Raw genomic sequence first — 20458 nt, 5'->3', positions numbered from 1 at the left:
AGATTATAAATATGCAGTCATGCAAAACATATTTCCATGTTAGCCTTGTTGTGAAAGAAAACAGAACAAACAAACAAACAAAAAGAAGCCCAAGAAAAATAAAGAAAGTTAAAAAAAAATATGCTTTGATCTTCATTCAGACTCCATTGGTTCTTTCATTTTTCATCACAAATCCTTTGGAATTGTCTTGGGTCATTGTAAAGCTGAGAAACTAAGTCATTCACAGTTGTTCATCTTACAGTATTGCTGTTACTGTGTCCATTGTTCTCCTGATTCTGGTTACTTTACTTTGCATCAGTTCATGTAAGCCTTTCCAGGTTTTTCTGAAAGCATCCTGCTTGTCATTTCTTGTAGGACAATAGTATTCCATCACAATCATATATGACTACTTCTTTAGCTATTCCCCAATTGATGGGCATCCACTCAATTTCTAATTCTTTGCCACTACAAAAAGAGCTGCTATAAATATTTTTGTACAAATAGGTCTTTTCCCTTTTTTTTTTTTTTTAATCTATTTGGGATACAGATCTAGTAGTAGTATTACTGGATCAAAGAGTGTGCACAGTTTGATAGCCCTTTGGGCATAGTTCCAAATAGCTCTCCAGAATAATTGGATCAGTTCACAACTCCACCAGCAGTGCAATAGTGTCCCAATTTTTCCACATCCCCTCCAACATTTGTCATTTTCCTTTTCTGTTATGTTAGGCAGTCTGATAGGTATGGGGTGGTACTTTGGAGATGTTTTAATGTACATTTCTCTAATCAGTAGTGATTTAGAGCATTTTATCATATTACTGTAGATAACTTTGATTTCCTCTTTTGAAAACTGCCTGTTCATATCCTTTGTCCATTTATCAATTGGGGAATGATTTGTATTTTTATAAATTTGACGCGGTTCTCTATATATTTGAGAAATGAGGCCTTTATCAGAGAAACTTGCTGTAAATTTGTTTGCTATTTTCTGCTTTCCTTCTAATATTGACTGCATTGGTTTTGTATGTACAAAAACCTTCTAATTTAATACAATCAAAATTATCCATTTTATATCTCATAATGCTCTCTTATACCTTGTTTGGTTATAAATTCTTTCCTTATTCATACATTTGACAGGTAAACTATTTCATGCTTCTTTAATTTGCTTATGGTATCACCCTTTATATTTAAATCATATGCCCATTTTGATTTTATCTCAGTATATGTTGTGAGATGTTGGTCTGTATCTAGTTTCTACAAAACTGCTTTCCAGTTTTCCCAGCAATTTTTGTTTTATAATGAGTTCTTACCCCCAAAGCTTTGCATTTATCAAACACTAGATTACTATGGTCATTTGCTACTGGGTATTGTGTACCTAATCTGTTACACTGATCTACCACTGTATTTTTAGCCAGCACCAAATTGTTTGGATGATTACCACTTTGTAATTCAGTTTGAGATCTGGTACTGCTACACCAAGCAGCTAGGAGGCTCAGTGGATAAGAGTGTTGAAGACTCCTCTTTGTGAGTTCAAATCTAGCCTTAGATACTTACTATCCATGTGAACCTGGGCAAGTCAGGTTCCTATTCGCCTCCGTTTCCTCATCTGTAAAATAGCTGGAGAAGAAAATGGCAAACCACTCCAATATCTTTCCCAAGAAAACCCCAAATGGGGTCACAAAGAGTCTGACACAACTGAACGACAACACTACTAGGTCACCTTCCTTCATATGTTTTTTCATTGATTCCCTTGATGTTCTTGACCTTTTGTTCTTTCAGATGAATTTTGGTGTTTTTTTTTCTATAATTTTTGGTAGTTTGGTATGGCACTGAATAAGTACATTAACTTAGGTAGAATTGTCATTTTTATTATATTGGCTTGCCCTCCCCATGAGCAATTAATATTTCCCCATTTGTTTAGATCTGATTTTATTTGTGTGAAAAATGTTTGGTAATGGTGTTCATATAGTTTACAGATTTGTCTTGGCTGGTAGAGTCCCAAGTAATTTATACTGTCTACAGTTATTTCAGATGGAATTTTCTCTTTCTGTCTCTTGCTGCTGGGCTTTGTTGGTAATATATAGAAGTGCTGATGATTTGTATGGGTTTATTTTATATCCTTCAACTCTCCTAAAGTTGTTAATTATTTCAAATAGTTTTTCAGTTGATTCTCTAGGATTCTCTAAATATACCATCAAGAGTGATAGTTTTGTTTCTTCATTGCCCATTTTAATTCCTTTAATTTCTTTTTCTTCTGTTATTGCTATAGCTAGCATTTCTAGTACAATATTGAACAATAGTGATGATGATGGGCATCCTTGCTTCACCCCAGTCTTATTGAGAAAGCACCTAGCTTATCCCCATTACAGATAATGCTTGCTGATTGTTTTATTTTTTAATTAATTTTTAGTATTTTATTTTTCTCCAGTTAAATGTAAAAACAATTTTTAACATTTATTTTTAAAGTGTTGATTTCCAAATTCTCTCCCTTCCTCCCTCCCTATCCCCCTTGCCCCCACATTGAGAAAGCAAGCAATTTAATAGGTTATACATGTGTAGTCATGTAAAACATATCCATAAGTCATGTTGTAAAAGAAAACATAGGAAAAAAACTCAAGAAAAATAAAGAAAGTAAAAAAAAAGTATGCTTCAATCTGTACTCAGACACCATCAGTTCTTTCTCTGGGGATGGATACCGTTTTTCAGCATAAGTCCTTCAGAGTTGTCTTGGATCGTTGTATTGCTGAGAACTCTTTAAGTCATTCAAAGCTGATCATCTTACAATATTGCTGTTACATTGTACATGGTACGTTTCACTTTGCATCAGCCCAAGCAAGTCTTTCCAGGTTTTTCTGAGAGCATCTTGCTCACCATTTCTTACAGTACAATAGTATTCCATCATAATCACATACCACAACTTGTTCAACCATTCCCCAAATGATGGGCATCCCTTCAGTTTCTAATTCTTTGTCCCCAGAAAAGAGCTGCTATAAATATTTTTGTGCATATAGATCTTTTTTCCTTTTTTTTAAATCTCTTTTGGGATACAGACCTAATAGTGGTATTGCTAGGTCAAAGGGTGTTGCATAGTTTTATAGCCTGTTGGGGGCAGTTCCAAATTGCTCTACAGAATGGTTAAATCAGTTCACAACTCCAATAGTGCATTAATGTCTCATTTTTCCCACATTCCCTCCAATATTTGTCATGTACCTTTTCTGTCCTATTAGCCAATCTAATAGGTATGAGGTAGTACTTCAGAATTGTTTTAATTTGCATTTCTGCAATCAATAATGAGAGTATTTTTTCATATGGCTATAGATACCTTTAATTACTTCATCTGAAAACTGATCATATCTTTTGATCATTTATCTATTGGGGAATAGCTCTTATTCTTATAAATTTGACTCATTTCTCTGTGTGTTTGAGAAATGAGGCCTTTATAAAAGAAACTTGCTTCACATTTTTTTTCACAGTTACTATTGATAACTGTATTTCCTTCCATCCTGTTCCTCCCTTCCCGTTTATTCTTTTCTCTCTCTCCTTTCACCCTATCCCTCCTCAAAATTGTTTTGCTTCTGACTACCCCTCCCCTCCCCCTCCCCTAATCTACCCTCTCTTCTATCACCCCCCCCATTTCCTTCCCCTCCTATTTTCCTGTAGGAGAAGATAGATTTCTATACCAAATTAAGTGTGTATGTTATTCCTTTTTTGAAACAGTTTTGATGGGAGTAAGGTTCACTCACTCCCCCTCACCTCCCCCTCTTCCCTTCCACTGTACAAGCTTTTTCTTGCCTCTTTTATGTGAGATAATTTTACCCCTTCTACCCCCCCCTTTCTCTTTCTCCCAGTACGTTCCTCTCTCACACCCTTTAATTTCATTTTTTTAGATATCATCCCTTCATATTCAACTCACACCTGTGTCCTCTGTCTACATATACTCCTTCTAACTACCCTAATAATAAGAAAGGTCTTATGAGTTCCAAATATCTTCTTCCAATGTAGAAATGTCAACAGTTTAAACTTAATAAGTCCCTTATGACTCCTCTTTCCTGTTTACTTTTCTATGCTTCTTTTGAGTCTTGCATTTGAAAGTCAAATTTTCTGTTTAGCTCTGGTCTTTTCATCAAGAATGCTTGAAAGTCCTGTATCTCATTGAATGTCCATTTTTTTCCCCTGAAGGATTATACTCAGTTTTGCTGGTTAGATGATTCTTGGTTGTAATCCTAGCGCCTTTGGCCTTTAGAATATCATATTCCAAGCCCTCTGATTCTTCACTGTAGAAATTGCTAAATCTTGTGTTATCCTGACTGTGGCTCCACCATACTTGAATTACAATATTTTGTCCTTGACCTAGGAACTCTGGAATTTGGCTATAATATTCTAGGCAGTTTTCATTTTGAGATCTCTTTTAGGAGGTGATCGGTAGATTCTTTCAATTTCTATTTTACCCTCTGGTTGTAGAATAGCAGGGCAGTTTTCCTTGATAATGACGACTTCTTCTTCTTCTTCCTTTTCTTCCTCTTCTTCTTCCTCTTTTAAGTGACTTGCCCAGGGTCACACAGCTAGTAAGTGTCACTTGTCTGACACTTGTCTAAGGCCAGATTTGAACTTGGGTCCTCCTGACTCCCGGGCCAGTGCTCTGTCCACTTTGCCACCTACCTGTCCCATTAAATTGATAATTTCTTGAAAGATGATGTTGAGGCTCCTTTTTTGATCATGGTTTTCAGGCAGTCCAATAATTTTAAAATTATCTCTCCTGGATCTATTTTCCAGGTCAGTTGTTTTTCCAATGAGATATTTCACATTGTCTTCTATTTTTTCATTCTTTTGGTTTTGTTTTATAATTTCTTGATTTTTTATAAAGTCATTAGCTTCCACTTGCTCCATTCTAATTTTTAAGGACTTATTTTCTTCAGTGAGCCTTTGGACCTCCTTTTCCATTTGACCAATACTGCTTTTTAATGCATTCTTCTCGTTGACTTTTTGGACCTCTTTTATCATTTGGCCTAATCTGTTTTTTAAGGTGTTATTTTCTTCAGTATTTTTTTGTGTCTTCTTTACCAAGCTGTTGACTTGTTTCTCATGATTTTCTTGCATCGCTCTCATTTCTCTTCCTAATTTTTCCTCTACCTCTCTTACTTGATTTTCAAAATCCTTTTTAAGTTCTTCCATGGCCTGAGACCAATTCATATTTTTTTTGGAGGCTTGTATGTAGCAGCTTTGAATTTGTTGTCTTCTTCTGAGAGTATTTTGATCTTCCTTGTCACCACAGTAACTTTCTATAGTCAGAATTTTTCCCCACTATCTGCACATTTTCCTAGCCTATCACTTGATTTTTTTGGGGGGGGAGGGCATCGCTAAGCAATGAGGTTAAGTGACTTGCCCTGGGACACACAGCTAGTAAGTGTCAAGTGCCTGAGGCCACATTTGAACTCAGGTCCTCCTTACTCAAAGTCCAGTGCTCTATCCACTATACCACCTAGCTGCCCCCATTACTTGATTTTTAACTGTTTATAGGGCTCTGCCTCCAGCGTGGAGGGTGCACTGTCCTAAGCTTCAGGGGTTTTGTGTGGCTTTTTTCATAACTACTTCTAGGGACCTCTAAGCTTTTAGTTCTTCCAAGGTGGTATGGTCTAAGGATAGGTGTTTGCTCCTCTCCTAGCCTGAAATGCTCTGGTCTGTGAGTGGCCACAAACACTCTTTTCTGCCCTAGAACTGTGACAAGGCTCCCCCCTCCACTGTGGCTGCAAGCTCTGCTATGCTAGTGCTCTTCCTCACCCTGGGACTGCCACCCAGGACTGCGACTCATATCTGAGTAATGGCAAAGCAAGAGAGTCCTGTCTCAGTGATGACAAAGAGACCCCTGTAATCTCCTCCTGACCAGTTGTTCGACCCCTTTACCATCTCTGGGCTGAGAGCTCCGGAAGCAGCCGTTGCCACCGCTGCTGATTCAGTCACTCCCAAGGCCTGCTCCTAGTTTGCTGGGGCCATGATGTACTGGTGCAGCCTATGCTGGACTGTGCTGCACTCTCACCCAAGTGTGACATACCTTTTCTACTGATCTTCCAGGTTGCCTTTGGTGTCTATGGGCTGAGAGCTCTAGAAACTGCCACTGCTGCCAGTGATTCAGTTGCCCTGGAGACCACTTCCAGGTTTGCTGGGGCCTGGTCTGTGCTGGTGCAGCCTAAGCTGGACTGCACTTCTCTTTCATGCTGGTGCAACAGATCTTTCCTGCTGACCTTCCATGTTGTCTGGGGCTGGAAGTTTGTTTCACTCACTCTTTTTGTGGGTTCTGCTGCTCTAGAATTTGTTTAGAGCCATTTTCAAAAGGTATTAGGAGAGCTCAGGCTGGTACCTGTCTTTATTCTGCCATCTTGGCTCCGTCCCCATAGTCATCTTAAACACAACATATTCAAAACAACTCAATATCTTTTCCCTCAGATCCCCTTCCCATTCAGAACTTTCCTACCACTATTCCCTGTTACACCATCATCTTTCCTAGTCTCAAAAAGAGGCAAAAATTGGCTTGATGTCAGGAAGAGTGTTCTAATAATTCAGGCTATCCAAAAATAAAATGTGCTGTCTCATGAGCTGGTGAGGTTCCCCTTTTTAGAGGTCTTCAAGAAGAGACTGAATGGCCCCTCATTGGGTATGGGTTGGATTCAATGTCTGCCTGAGGTTACTTTCAATTCTCAAATTCTTTGAATTTGATGATTTGCTTTGATGTTTGATGTTTAATGGTAAGCTTCTTGATGGCAGAGACCAATGACTTTTTTGTCTTTATATCTTTCACAATGTAGTAGGTACTTATTAAATATTTTGTTAAATAAATATTACATGCTAACAGAATATATAGTTTAATATATAGTTTAAGTTTAATATATTATTGTTTATATTTATATATTTTATATTAAATATAGTTTAACATATAGTTTAATATGTATTTTAATACTTAAAATTGGTATTTTATTTTGGTTTGCACAGTAATTGAACATTTATTTAGAGGCAAGTAGGTGGTACAATGGAAAAAGTGCTGTATTTAGAGTCAGGAAGACCCAAATCAAAATTCCACCTTAGACACTTACTAGCTGTGTGACTCTCGGCAAGTCACTTAACTTCTTTTTGTCTCATTTTCCTCACCTGTAAAATGGGTATCATAATAGCACCTACTTCCCAGGGTTGTTGTGAAGATTAAATGAGATAATAATTGTAAAGCACTTAGCATAGTGCCTGGTGCATAGGAAGTGCTATATAAATGATATTATTATTATTAAATAAAGATCCTATAAATATTAGATGTTTCTTTTCCTTTTGGTACAGAAAGAATACTTCCTTTGGGGGAAAAGGTGGGAGAGGGAAAGTCTATGCTAAAGTAGGTACTTTATTTAAAATCTTTTCCATTGTTCATAGGAGGATGACTCTTCTGACTCAAACAAAGATAAGAGAAAAGTGAAAAAAAAGATCACATCCTCTGGAGGGATATTTATGAGAAGGTCATAATCAGTGAGTGACACCACTTTCAATGAAGAGACCTGTTTGAATTTTCCCTTTCATGTTTATATTGACATATCTCCCATTGCTCAGTATTCCTCCATAGGGCAGAGATCTGTGTTGTTACTTGATTGCGGAAAGCAAAAATTTAAATGAACTATTGGAAAGAATTTAAAGTATTAGATTAATATAGTGTCATTCCTTCCCTCCACACCCCCATATACTTTTCAGGTATCTTCTTAGGCAATGTCAAAGATTCAGAAACAGATTTGCATATGTTAATAAAATTGGTTTTATAAAGATGTAAATTAAAACTAGTTTTTGTGATTGTTTCTTTTTTAAACAGAATTATTATAACCTTGCAATAGACACTTCTCTTTTTAAAAGAAAGCTTTCTTTAATGAATTTTACTATGTAGATAATTTCATTAACAATGCTGTTATTTATTATAATAACTCAAATTTATAAACTTTAGCTCTGGGAGTGATTAAATCCAGAAATGAAGACTTGAGATATGATTTAAGGCAGTGTCTCTGGACTCCAAATCAAGTGCTCTCTCCACTTTGCCAGGCTGCTTCTTATATGCTATTGATGCCAGTGGCTCACCATTCAGAGGACATCTGCCCTTTACATTTTTAAAAAATAACTTTTATTTTTCTTATTTTAATAAAATAAGAATCTACTAAAACTGGGACTAAGGTGCCAAATGGAGAGCATTTTTACTTTGGAGATGAGTGCAATTTTACACAAACAACCAGCTGTCATATTTCATGAAATTAATGTTAACTTTCCAGGAAATTTAACAAGTAATAATATCTTCTAAAACAAAAAAATGCTGAGAGAATTAAAATAATCTATTTTAGAATCATTAGCTTTTGTATTTTCTTACAATATTTGTGTTTTCTTCTCTTTCTTTGAGTTTCAAAATAAGTTTCCACTTCATGGAACAAGAACCTTTGAAATTTCCATTTGGAAAATTTTTTTAAAGTAAAGGAATTTTGGTTTCTTACTTGCCACAACTTGTTTTACTTGGTGCAGTGGAAAGAACACTGCCCTGGGAATCACCAGGATCTGTGTTGAAGTTAGCTCGGCCACATACTACTTACCTTACTATAGGCAAGTCATCTAACCTTGGTTGAGCCTTTATTGTCTTACTTGTAAAATAATGTTATTGGAACTAAGTACCTCAAGGGGTTGTTGTAGAAGAAAACATTTACTAAATGTTTATTTAATTGAACTGAACATTACAGGAGCTGGTTACTTTTAAAGGAAAATTAGAGTAAATGGGATAATTGCATGAATGATGAACATTGTTTATAACCTACTAATGATGTTGTTGTGATACAGTACTAGTCAGGGCAGCTTTATGTCTGTGACATCTCCGTGATGATAGATTTTTTTTATGACTCATTCACACACTCACCTGGTCCCCCTTGCAGTCTCACTAGATTTGCAAAGTGGTTGGCCAGAATTAGGGATTTAGTGTGTGGCGTTGGAACAAAAGGAAGGTAAACCAGTCTATCAACAAGCATTTATTAAAGACTTATTATGTGCTAAGGCATTACGGTGGGCTTTCAGGATACACAAAGACAAAAATTAAATGGGCCTTGCCCTCAAGGAGTTTACATTCTATCAAGCATAGTTGGCTCTGATGGAGGCTTCACATACTGTTCTAACCAAACTGAGCTAGCCAGCCACAGACAATTCTACTAATAATTAAGATGAGTTTCAGGAGCCTATAATAAATTTTTTTCTACTCCAAGAAAAATCATCCTTAAGGAAGTAGTTGGACTTAAGAATTTCTAAGGTATGTATATAAACACACACACATATATACATATATACACATACATATATGTATATATATTACATGTGTATGTTTATATATAATATACACATATATACATATATATATATATATATAGAGAGAGAGAGAGAGAGAGAGAGAGGGAGAGTATATGTGTAACAGATAGATTTCAGTTGAATCTTGAAGGAGGTCTGGGGGCATTGGAGATAGCTTGTGAAAAGGCATGGAGTTGGGAGATGTGGAGTGTCTTGTGTGAGGAATAGCAAGGAGACCAATGTCACTGGATTCTAGATTATGTGGAGGGGAGTAAATTGTGAGAAGAATGGAAAAGGTTGTGAAGGGCTTTAAATACTAAACATTTGGGAAGTTTGAAAGAGGGGAAGGTTTTGGGGAAAAGATGATGAGTTCTGTTTTTAGCACATTTGAGTTTGAAATACCTGTAGCATATCCAGGTCAATATGCAGTTGAAAGTGTGAAACTGGAGCTCAGGAGAGACACCAGATACAGAATCATCTGTGTAAAAATGATCATTGAAACAGTGGGAGTTGTTGAAACTCCTCAGTTTCTGCTGCAGATCTTCATCTAGGCCAGGCCTCTTCATCCTTAGATTATTTTAATAGTCTTCTGGTTGGTCTCCCTGCCTCAAGTTTCTGCCTACCCTAGCCCATTCTCCACTCAGCTGTTAATATTTCTAAAGCACAGGTCTGACCATGTCATCCCCTTACTCAATAAATTTCAGTGACTCCCTATTACCTCCAGTATCAAATATAAAATCCTTTGGCATTCAAAGCCCTTGATAGCCTATACTTTCCATTCTCGTACTTTATTCCCGTCCTTATGTTCCAAGATCTAGTGACATTGGCTTTCTTAAAAGCACACAAGAAACTGCATTTCCCGCCTCCACACCTTTTCATTGGCTGTCGTGTCTCATGCCTAGAATGTTCCCCTTCCATATTTCTGCTTCCTTTAAGACTTAGCTCAGACACTCTCTTCTGAAAAGGGATTTTCCTGGTTCTCATCCCACCCTACCCCCAAATTTCCATATATCAATATCTACTTTTGTGTGTGCATAATTGTTTGCATAGTGTCTCCCCCGTTAGAATGTGAACTCCTTGAGGGCAGGGTCTATTTTCTGCCTTTCTATCCCAAGTACTTAGCACAGTGCCTGGCACATGGTAAGCAATTAATAAAGGTTTGTTGACTTCTTGAATGATAAAGTCAAAAAGCCAGCTTGCAAGGGATTTGGAAGAGAGTGAAAAGAAGAGTGGAGAAACTGAATACAGTTAGCTTTCTCAGAGAGTTTAACAGAGAAAGGGAGAAAAGATTTAAGGCTGTAGCTGGCAGGAATAGTTAGATCAAGTGAGGGTTTTGTTTTTAAGGATAGAGGAGAATTGGATGTGTTTATAGGAGGCAGGTTAGGATTCAGTAGAAAGGAGAGCTTAAAGATTACTAAGAGTTGGGATGATAGAAAAGGGGTAGTCTACTGGAGAAAATGGGATGGGAGTGGCATCAAGGGTTCATGTAGAAGGGTTTGCTTTGGGAAGAAGGACCACCTCTTCATAAGAGATGGGTGAGGGAGGAAATGTTGGAGGAAGATACCTGAATGAGATGGAATGAAGAGATGAGGAGAAAAAGGATCTCTTCACAAACAGCCTCAATCTTTTCACTGAATTATGAGTTGAGGTCTTCAGATGAGAGGGTTGGGGAGTGGCTCCTGTGGGTAGCTTGAGAAGAGAGAATGTTTGGAAGAGATATTTCCAATGGAATAACAAATTGATTAGGGAGGTATAAAAGTATTGCCTTGGGGCAGTGAGGGATAAATTGAGAATATGTAATAAAATACAATTTAACTTTATTTTTTTTAAATACCAGAGCAAAAAATTAGCATGTCTTGTTCATCTTATTTTGCCAGCAACATAACTCTGCAGCTGTTATTCAGTAGCAAATAGGTTCTCTTACCAGATTTGCCTGTGGAGCATTAGGTTGGGCTTGCTTTCACACCTTGATGTCCTGACATCCCCTACATCCTACTTCCTTTATGGATTTTGCTTTCAATGTGTAAGGGGGACAGGCACTTGATAACTGCTAAGTGGTTTTTTTAATGTGGGTTGTGGATAGAGACCAGCCATTCCCCTAGAGCAGTTCCTGTTGCCTGAGGGCTCCCCAGGATTTGCAGCATATAGATGCTGCTGCCTGAGTGCTCCAGTCAGCCTTGCTTCTTGTCATTCAGAGAGGGAGGGAACCACAGAGGTTAGCACTCTCTTCAGCTTTACAACCATCCCACATTATCACTCATGTTGATTGAAGATGTCTGAAAGCAGCAGCCATGCTTTGTTCTTAGTTTCCATTTGGCTGTATTCTAATGACCAAGAGCCTTTACTGGTCTCTGCTTGTGTTGATTATAGTAGCTTTGCTGGTGACCCAGAGTCTCCTTTGACCTACCCTACTGTCTTCTACACTACTGAAGTCTATCTAGCATTGGTTCTTTCTGGGCTTCCTTATTGCACTTCCTTTCATGCTTCCTGAGACCTATAGCTCATCTTTTTCCTCTCTGTCATGGGCAGTCTCACCGTTGGGCTCCCTTCCCCATGTCAGGCCTGTAGGCAATAGCACCAGCTACTCTTATAATTCCTTCAGCTTTTTGCTACACACTTCACTTTTCCATATGAAGACCATCTAGGTTTATTTTGGCTGCTCGTGATTACTAGGTGACGTCACTTCCATAATTAGAATATTGTGGAATTATATCTTTAGAGCTAGAAGGGACCTCAGAGGTCAGTAAGTGCAAACCCATCATTTTCAGATGACGAATGAAGAGACAGAGAGGTTGTGACTTGTCCAGAGTCACAAAGCCTTTAAATGCATTAGGCAAGATTTGAACTCAGATCTTCCAAACTCTGGGAAGCTAGGTGGCACAGTGGAAAAAGTACTGGGCCTGCAGTCAGGAAGATTCATTTTCCTGAGTTCAAATCTGGTCTCAGACACTTACTAGCTGTGTGACCCTGGGCAAGTCATTTAACCCTGTTTGCCTTAGTTTCCTCATCTATAAAATGAGCTGGAGAAGGAAATGGCAAACTACTCCTGCATCTTTACCAAGAAAACCCCAAATGGGGTCATGAAGAGCTGGATATGACTGAAACAACTGAACAACTTCCTCACTCAAAATCCTGAATCCTATCCACTAAGCTATTATTATTTCTTTAAAAAATTTTTATTACTATCTTTTGTTTACATACCACCTTAATTTCCTAGGATATCCCTCTCATTTACCATAGAGAGCAAACCCTTATAACAGAGAATTAAGGTGAAATTTTAAAAGTTCTGAAATACTAACCAGCCCATTAACTAAGTCTGACCATATTCAGCATCCATAGTTTCCACCTCTGCAAAGACAAATGGAAAGTGGGGCAGGTAGGTGGCACAGTGGATAGAGCCTTGGAGTCAGGAGGTCCTGAGTTCAAATGTGACATCAGACACTTGATGTTTACTAGTTGTGTGACCCTGGGCAAGTCACTTAACCCCAATTGCCTCACCAAGAAGCAAAGAAAAAAAAAAGGTGGGAGGCCTATTGTCTTATCATCTCTTTTTCTGAGCCAAGCCGGATCATTAATAATTTGTTTTCAATTTTAATTTTTTTTGTCTGGACTTTCCATTTATTTGGTTGCAGTAATTGAATATGCTGTTTTCCTTGTTCTGTTTACTTGACTTTGCATCAGTTTATATTTTCTCTTCTATTTCTGAATTCCTTGTATTGTTTCTTATGGTAATAGTCCATTACATTCATTTATCATAATTTGTTTAGCAACTCCCTAATTGATGAGCATCTTTGGTTCCAGTTTTCTGCTATTATACAAAGGGCTACTAAAATATCTTGGTGTATATTGAAACCTTCTACTTTGAACTCCTTGGAGTACATGCCTAATAGTGGGATCACTAGGTCAGAGGGTGACATGAAGGACTGTGCCTTCTCCAGCTTCTTGTAGGAATTCTATTATTTTCATTTTCCTACTTAAGATAAAAGGCAGAAAAAAAAGAAAAGTTCTAGCAGCCTTATTTCTGTCTTGTGGTAACTTTAAGTTTACGAAGTACCATAAACTTACTATATTTATATTTCTCTACCAAAAAAACTAATCTGACAGTCTACCATCTACTTTATTATTCTTAATAATTCAAAGTAGCGTTCCTCAATATTTGCAAAAATGAAATCTGGAGGAAGATAGTAGAGAGTAAGACAGATTACAAATCCTTCTTATATTTCCTGATGTGATAGATCTTCTGGACTTCAAAATGACATGCCCTACTCTAATTCCTACTTCTCCAGTACATAGATACCATTTCTAAATAGCACAGGATTTAAAAATCTTTGCAAAGCATTTTGAGGTAGGCAGGACAGGTGTTATTTCAGAGAAGAAACCAAGTCACAGAGGTTAAGTGACTTGTCTAACTAAAGTAAGATAGTAAATAACAGCTGCGACTGGAATTGATCTCCAGAGACCACATTTCTTTTAACTTTTTTTCTGGCTCTCAAACAGCAAATACCTTCCAATCAGCACATCTTCTGATTTCAAACATTCTAACTCTTCAAAGCCCCCTAAAACTCAGATAAGACCTGAAATAAAACGAATCAAAAAGTATAAGTACAGAGGTGGTGATAGGAAATTATGACATTTCCCTCCCATAACTGCTCCAAGGCACTTTTTATCTGCTGAGTCTTTAGAGTCTGAGTATAAATACGGGCTAATTTCTAATTCAGAATGGAAATGTGATTTCTAATAATGATTTCATTTTTAGCAAACTTCCATGTTAAAACTTAGATGTCTGTTAGTGTTTGTTGCAATGGTTTATGTGCATGTACTAAAGAGAAAAACAGGTTTTACAAGAGAAAACAGGATTATATAACACATTCTCATAAAACAGGGTTATACAACACTGTACTTAGCCTGAACAAGCACAAGTTTTCTATTGTGGCCCTTTTGGCTGATCAAGGGGGCAAGTTGCTTAGTCTTTCTCTACTTGATTTCCTTAGTGGTAATAACATACCAAGTGACCACTAAGTTTATATTGGAAAGATTAATAAAATAGTTGTAGACATAAAATAACAGACTGCTACAGCAGTGTTTATCAGTCCCCTTCTCCCCCCAAAGATACAGCTTGCTACTTCACAACCTAAATACATCTTGGTGGAGCAGCTAGGTGGCACAGTGGATGGAGCACTGGCCCTGGAGTCAGGAGGACTGAGTTTACATCCACCCTCAGACACGTAACACTTACTAGCTGTGTGACTCTGGGCAAGTCACTTAACCCCAATTGGCCGGCCCTCAAAAATCAATCAATCAATAAATAAATAAATACATCTTGCTACTTAATGACATAGATACAACACTGGGCTCGTCAGGCAAAAATGCTGGTAGGTGCTACCAAGGTGGACAGGCTTTAATTATGGGCATGAGGACCAATGCAACTAACTTCAGAAGGGCTCATCTCTAGAATGCTATGTGCCACCAGATGATTAATTTTATCAGTGATAACTGATAGAGACAAGTTTCAATATACTTTTATCAGGTGTGCCCACACCAGTGAAATAATGAATTCTTAAAGTATTATTCTGTACTAAATGTGAAAAGTTAAAGGAAGGTTAAGATTTTTGAAATTTTTATCTTATTCAGGTCTTAAACCTGAAGTTCATGCTGTTGATCTGAGAATAAGTATTTGCAGTCTGCTTAAAATTAACATCTGGTATTAAAGGGAAAAAAGTACTAATTGTAGATTAAAAAGTAATTTTCCATTTATCTATATCTATCTATTAAACTCACAAATATACCTTGCTTTTTTTTTTTAATGTACTAGATAGAAAGCCGGCTTCCAAAAAGGCAAAGTGGTTTATTACCCAAACATTTAAAAATACCTGGAGACCAGGCTAAATAAGCAAAATCTGAACTTTTTTTATGTATTAATTTATCAAACATTTATTAAGCTTCTGTGTATAGGACATTATGCTAGAGAAGGTAAGAAGTTTAGATAACACACTATTCCTATCCTGACTGGGCTTAATAGGGAGATAAGACACAGATGGATCACTGTCACACACAATGTTGTACAAGTACATTGGATGCCAACCAAAGTGCTTGTGGGGTATTTGAGGGAACATCCAAGGATCAGCCATCTGGTATCCCCCCCCCCCCATATTTGTTGTTCAGTCGTTTTTCAGTCATGTCTGACTCTCTGTGACCCCATTTGGCATTTTCATGGCAGAGATACTAGAGTGGTTTGCCATTTCCTTTTCTAGCTCATTTTACAGGTGAGGAAAATGAGGCAAACAGGGCTAAGTGACTCGTCCAGGGTCACACAACTAGTGTCTCAAATCAGATCCAGGCCCAGCACTCTGTCCATTTTGCCACCTAGCGGCCCTGCCCCCTCATATTATAGGATGAACTTCTTAATTAAAAGTGGTACATAAGGAATTCTGGGAAAATAGAAAATTCCAAGCTCTCCAAATTTCCTCCACAAAAATGACAGAACATTACCTCAAAGTGAAAGTAGAGCAGCAGAAATAAACAAAAGTCAAAAGCAGTTGTATTCCTAAGATAACTTGGGAGGACCTCAGGAAAGACCCTAAGGTGGTTTGGCCTGAATGAAGTACAAACACCTCCAGGCAACTCTGCTGAATCAACAAACAAGCCCTCAGGGCAGCTGGGTCTGGCCAGCCTAGGCCTCAGGAACTTTCAATTATGGGCATGGAGTGTGGTGGTTGGAGGGACACCTGAGCAGGAAAAGACTGAAGGATCTTCTGCATTTGCTGGACACTGAGCCAGATGTGCTCATCAGACACAGTCCTGGGCTGTGGCTGTGGGTGAGAAGGAGCAAGCATAAGCCCAGTGAGTGCAGCAGCAGAGAGGCAGAAACCTTGCTGGCTGTGGGTACTTGCAGGATAGTGGAGTCCCTGGTTTGAGTTCCAGGGCAGAGGGGAGAGATCTGTTGTGGGACAGTGTGGCTGGGAGTCGTAGCCATGGCTTAGGTGTGGAGGGGAGTGCCTGAGATTGGGCCCCCCTGGATGGAGCTCAGAAAATAACAGTGTAGGGGCAGCTAGGTGGTGCAGTGGATACAGCACTGGCCCTGGAGTCAGGAGGACCCGAGTTCAAATCCGGCCTCAGACACTTGACTCTTGACACTTACTAGCTGTGTGACCTTGGGCAAGTCACTTAACCCCAACTGCCTCACTAAAAAAAGAAAGAAAGAAAGAAAATAACAACAAGAAGGACCTGAGGCCTGGGCTTCATTCCCCACGCCTCAGAACTAGAACCTGATTATAAAACAAAATAAAAATAAAAATGAGTAAGCAAAGGAGAAAGATCCAACCACAGACATCTACTACGGAGATAGAGAAGATCTGGGTTTATATTCAAAGGAAGATAGTGAAGTTAAAAGCCACTCCTTTTTCAAATGGTCACAAGCCAAAAAAGAGTTCTTGGAAGAACTTAAAAAGGACTATAAAATTCAAACAAGAGATCAAGGAAAAGTTAGGGGAAAAAAAATAAGAACGATTCAAGAAAATCAAGAAAATTATAAAAAGAAAGTCAACCAACTTCAAATAGAGATCCAAAAGTTAAGGAAGAGAATGACTCCTTGAAAACTAGAACTGGGCAAGAGAAGCTAATGGCATTATAAGACACCAAGAAATAATAAAATCAAAAGAATGAAAAAATTGAAGAGAATGTGAAACATCTCATTAGAACAACTAATCTGGAAAACAGAACGAGGAAAGACAATATAAGAATTATTAGACTACCTGAAAGTTATGATCAAAAAAAGAATCTTGATACAATATGAGAAATTATTAAGAAAAATTACTTTGAAGTTCAAGAACAGGCCTGCACAACATATGGCCCGCAGGTAGGCTGCCACAGGATTTCAGGAGGCTGTCATGTGACCCATAGCAACCAAACATTGTCAGTCTGTGTCTAGTCTATCCTGTCTGCGGCCTGAAGAAGGTTAGCCTATTTTAATTTTGGCCTCTACCTACTGCTAAGTTATGCAGGTCTGTTCTACAACCAGAAATAGAAAAAATCCACTGATCTCTACCTAAAACAGATCTAGGAGGAAAACTTAGAGGAATATCATAGCTAAGTTTCAAAGCTTCCAGGTTAAGGAAAAAAATATTACAAGCAACAAGAAAAAGATAATTTAAATTCTGCAGAACTACAATCAAGATCACATAAGACCTAGCATCTTCTACATTAAAAGACCATAGGTCTTGGAACACTACATTTCAAAGAGCAAAAGAGCTGGAGTTGTGACCAAAAACAACTAACCCAGCAAGGTTAAGTACAATCCTGAATGGGGAAAAAAAAAAAGATATTTAATGAACTAAAAGACATTCAGATATTTGTGACAAAAAGACCAGAACTTAATTGAAAATTTGACATATAAGGTATATATGAAAATGTTATCAGTACCCTTATGACTATGTCATTACTTGGGTAGTTTGAAAGGAAGGCTTGGGCTGAGATGAGTATGATGGCATGATTCTAAAAAATGAAACTGGGTAAGGCGAGGTAAAAAAGGGGCAATTATCTCATACAAATGAGGAGTGACAGGAAGAACTGATACAGAAGAAGCAAGTGGGGGTGAAGGACTGGTAGTGCTGGAAACTTACTCTCAACAGAAATGAGTTAAGGAGGGAACAACATCTACATCTAGAAAGGTATAAATGTCTTCTAAATTTATAACGAAATGAGGGTGAGGGGACAGGATAACAGAGGGACTTTTAGGAGGATGTGCAGATTAAGAATTAGGATTTATCAGAGGATATGGGAGGGACTCATAAAAGGGTGAATAGATTAAGGAATAGGAGGGCAAGGTAGTAGTTAGAAGTAAATTATATGGGTGAGGAGGGATAGGGTAAGTAGGGCAAGGAGGATAAATGAAGAAAAATAGCATGGAGGAAAATACACAACTAGTAATTATAACTCCGAATGTGAATGGGATGAATTTACCCATAAAACAAAGGGATAGCAGAATGGATTAAAATTCTTAGTTACAAGAAACACAATAAAAAATGAGAGACACACAGAGTTAAAATAAAGGGCTAAGGCAGAATTTATTATGCTTCAGCTGATGTAAAAAAAGCAGGGGTAGCAATTATGATCTCAGAGTTAAAGCTAAAATAGATTTAATTAAAAGAAATAAACAGGGAAGCTACACTATGTGTCAACAATGTTATTCAAAATTGTTTTAGACCATTTAAAATAACTGTAGACAGTATAAAATACCTGAGAGTGTTCCTGCCAAAACAGACCTAGGAACAACATGAACATGAATTATAAAACACTCTTTATACAAATAAATAGTCAGATTTAAATAATTGAATAAATAATAATTGTTCATGGGTAGGCAAAGCCAATAATAAAAATGCAGTTTTACCTAACTAATCTATTTATTCAATGCAATCCCAACTAAATTATTAAAATGTTATTACTGAGTTAGAAAAAATAGTAAAATTCATTTAGAAAAACAAAAGGTCAAGAATGTCAAAGAAACTAATGAAAAAAAGTAAAAAAAAAACAAGTAAAGGAAGGAGTTTCAGCTGTGCCAGACCTCAAACTACATGATAAGGCATTAATTAAGCAGAAGAAAAGTAGATCAGTGGAACAGAGGAGACATATAATACAGAGAAGTTACAATAACCTTGCGTTTGGCAAATATAAAGATTTAAGTTTTGGGGATAAAAATTCATTATTTGGTAACAAAAAATGTTGAAAAAGCTAGAAAGCAGGCTGGCAGAAATTGGGCATAGACCAATATTTTGATCCATTTATCAAAATGGATATACAACCTAGATATAAAGCAAGATATCACAAGAAAATCAGAAGAACATGGAACATATTAGCTATGAGACTCGTCGATAGAACAATCTGAAGAAACAAGAGATAGAGAGTATTGTGAGGTGTAAAATGGATAATTTTGACTGTATTAAATTAAAAAGTTCTTGTACAAATAAAACCAATGTAGCCAAGATTAGAAGGAAAGTAGAAAATTGGAAAAAAAAACTTACATAGACAGTTTCTCAGATAAAGGTCTCATTTCTCAAATATATAAGGAACTTTGTCAAATTTATAAGCATATGAGTCATTCTCCAATTGATAAATACTCAAATGATATGAACAGGCAGTTTTTTGATGAAGAAATCAAAACTACAGTTATAGTCATATTTACAGTTGAGTTTAGTCATATTAAAATGCTCTAAATCATTACTGATTAGAGAAATGCAAATTAAAACAACTTTGAGATATCATCTCACACCTATCAGATTGGCTAAAATGATAGCTACCTTTCAATTTGGAACAGCTAAACAAGCTGTGGTATCTGATTGTAATGGAATAATACTGTGATGTAAGAAATGATGAGCTGGTTGATTTTAGAAAAAGATGGAAAGACTTGGACCTATAAAAGAAGATGCTATCCACCTCCAGAAAGAGAACTGACAGAGAAATATGCATATTATGGTCTTACATATATGTATATGTGTCCCTATATGTATATATACATATATGCACATATGTGTGTGTATGTGTATATTTGTGTTTAATTGTAGCCTTCTCTAGAATGGAGAAAGGTGGAAAGATTTTTTTAAAAGTGGTACAAACACATATTAATTAGAACATACATTAAAAATTCTTTGGTCACAAAGAGTATATTTTAGATTCAGGTGTTAAGACTTAAAATTCAGTAAATTAAATTATAATAATCTTTTATTTTACTTAAACATATAAACATGAAAATAAGACTTTTTCTTACTGCTTAGTAAAAAAACAAAAATCCCACAAATAGGATCAAGTCATTATGAAACATGAATATAGATATACTGAGTACTTAAGTTTAGAAAGTAGTTTACTTGTATGTAGCCAAAACTGAGCAGTCCAAGATGGATCCATGCCCAAATTTCTTTAATGCACAGGGTATGTAAGGACACAATGAGCAAACTATATGGTTCCAATTCTGTAAACTACCTGCAAGTATAAACGTAAAATACCTTTCCACCACACTTTAATTAGGTTCTAAATGACAGCTTTTTGGCATCAGGGAATAAAGGCAAATAGATTTATTCAGGAACTGAGACAGGCCAAACTGAATCTGTCTCCAGAGTGTTATACAAAAGCAAAGACCTACAAATGTAACAAAAAGCAGCCT

General features: G+C 37.0%; 1 protein-coding gene across 5 annotated transcripts in view; it reads left to right on the top strand.

The window, feature by feature from the left end:
- Positions 1–7747, top strand: part of ANKRD42 (ankyrin repeat domain 42) — an 86294-nt gene extending 78547 nt beyond the window's left edge. For all 5 annotated transcript variants that reach the window (XM_027848348.1, XM_027848346.1, XM_027848347.1 and 2 more), the window contains one exon: positions 7384–7747. In XM_027848348.1, coding sequence (XP_027704149.1) covers positions 7384–7473 — 90 coding nt within the window. In that variant the 3' untranslated portion in view covers positions 7474–7747. The remainder of the gene's footprint in view (positions 1–7383) is intronic.
- Positions 7748–20458: the final 12711 nt, after the last annotated feature.

Source organism: Vombatus ursinus, unplaced genomic scaffold (assembly GCF_900497805.2).
Source record: "Vombatus ursinus unplaced genomic scaffold, bare-nosed wombat genome assembly UNPS02005659.1, whole genome shotgun sequence".
Classification (NCBI taxonomy): Eukaryota; Metazoa; Chordata; class Mammalia; order Diprotodontia; family Vombatidae; genus Vombatus; species Vombatus ursinus.
The sequence above is the reverse complement of the archived record's forward strand: the minus strand, read 5'-3'. Positions and strand labels throughout refer to the sequence as shown.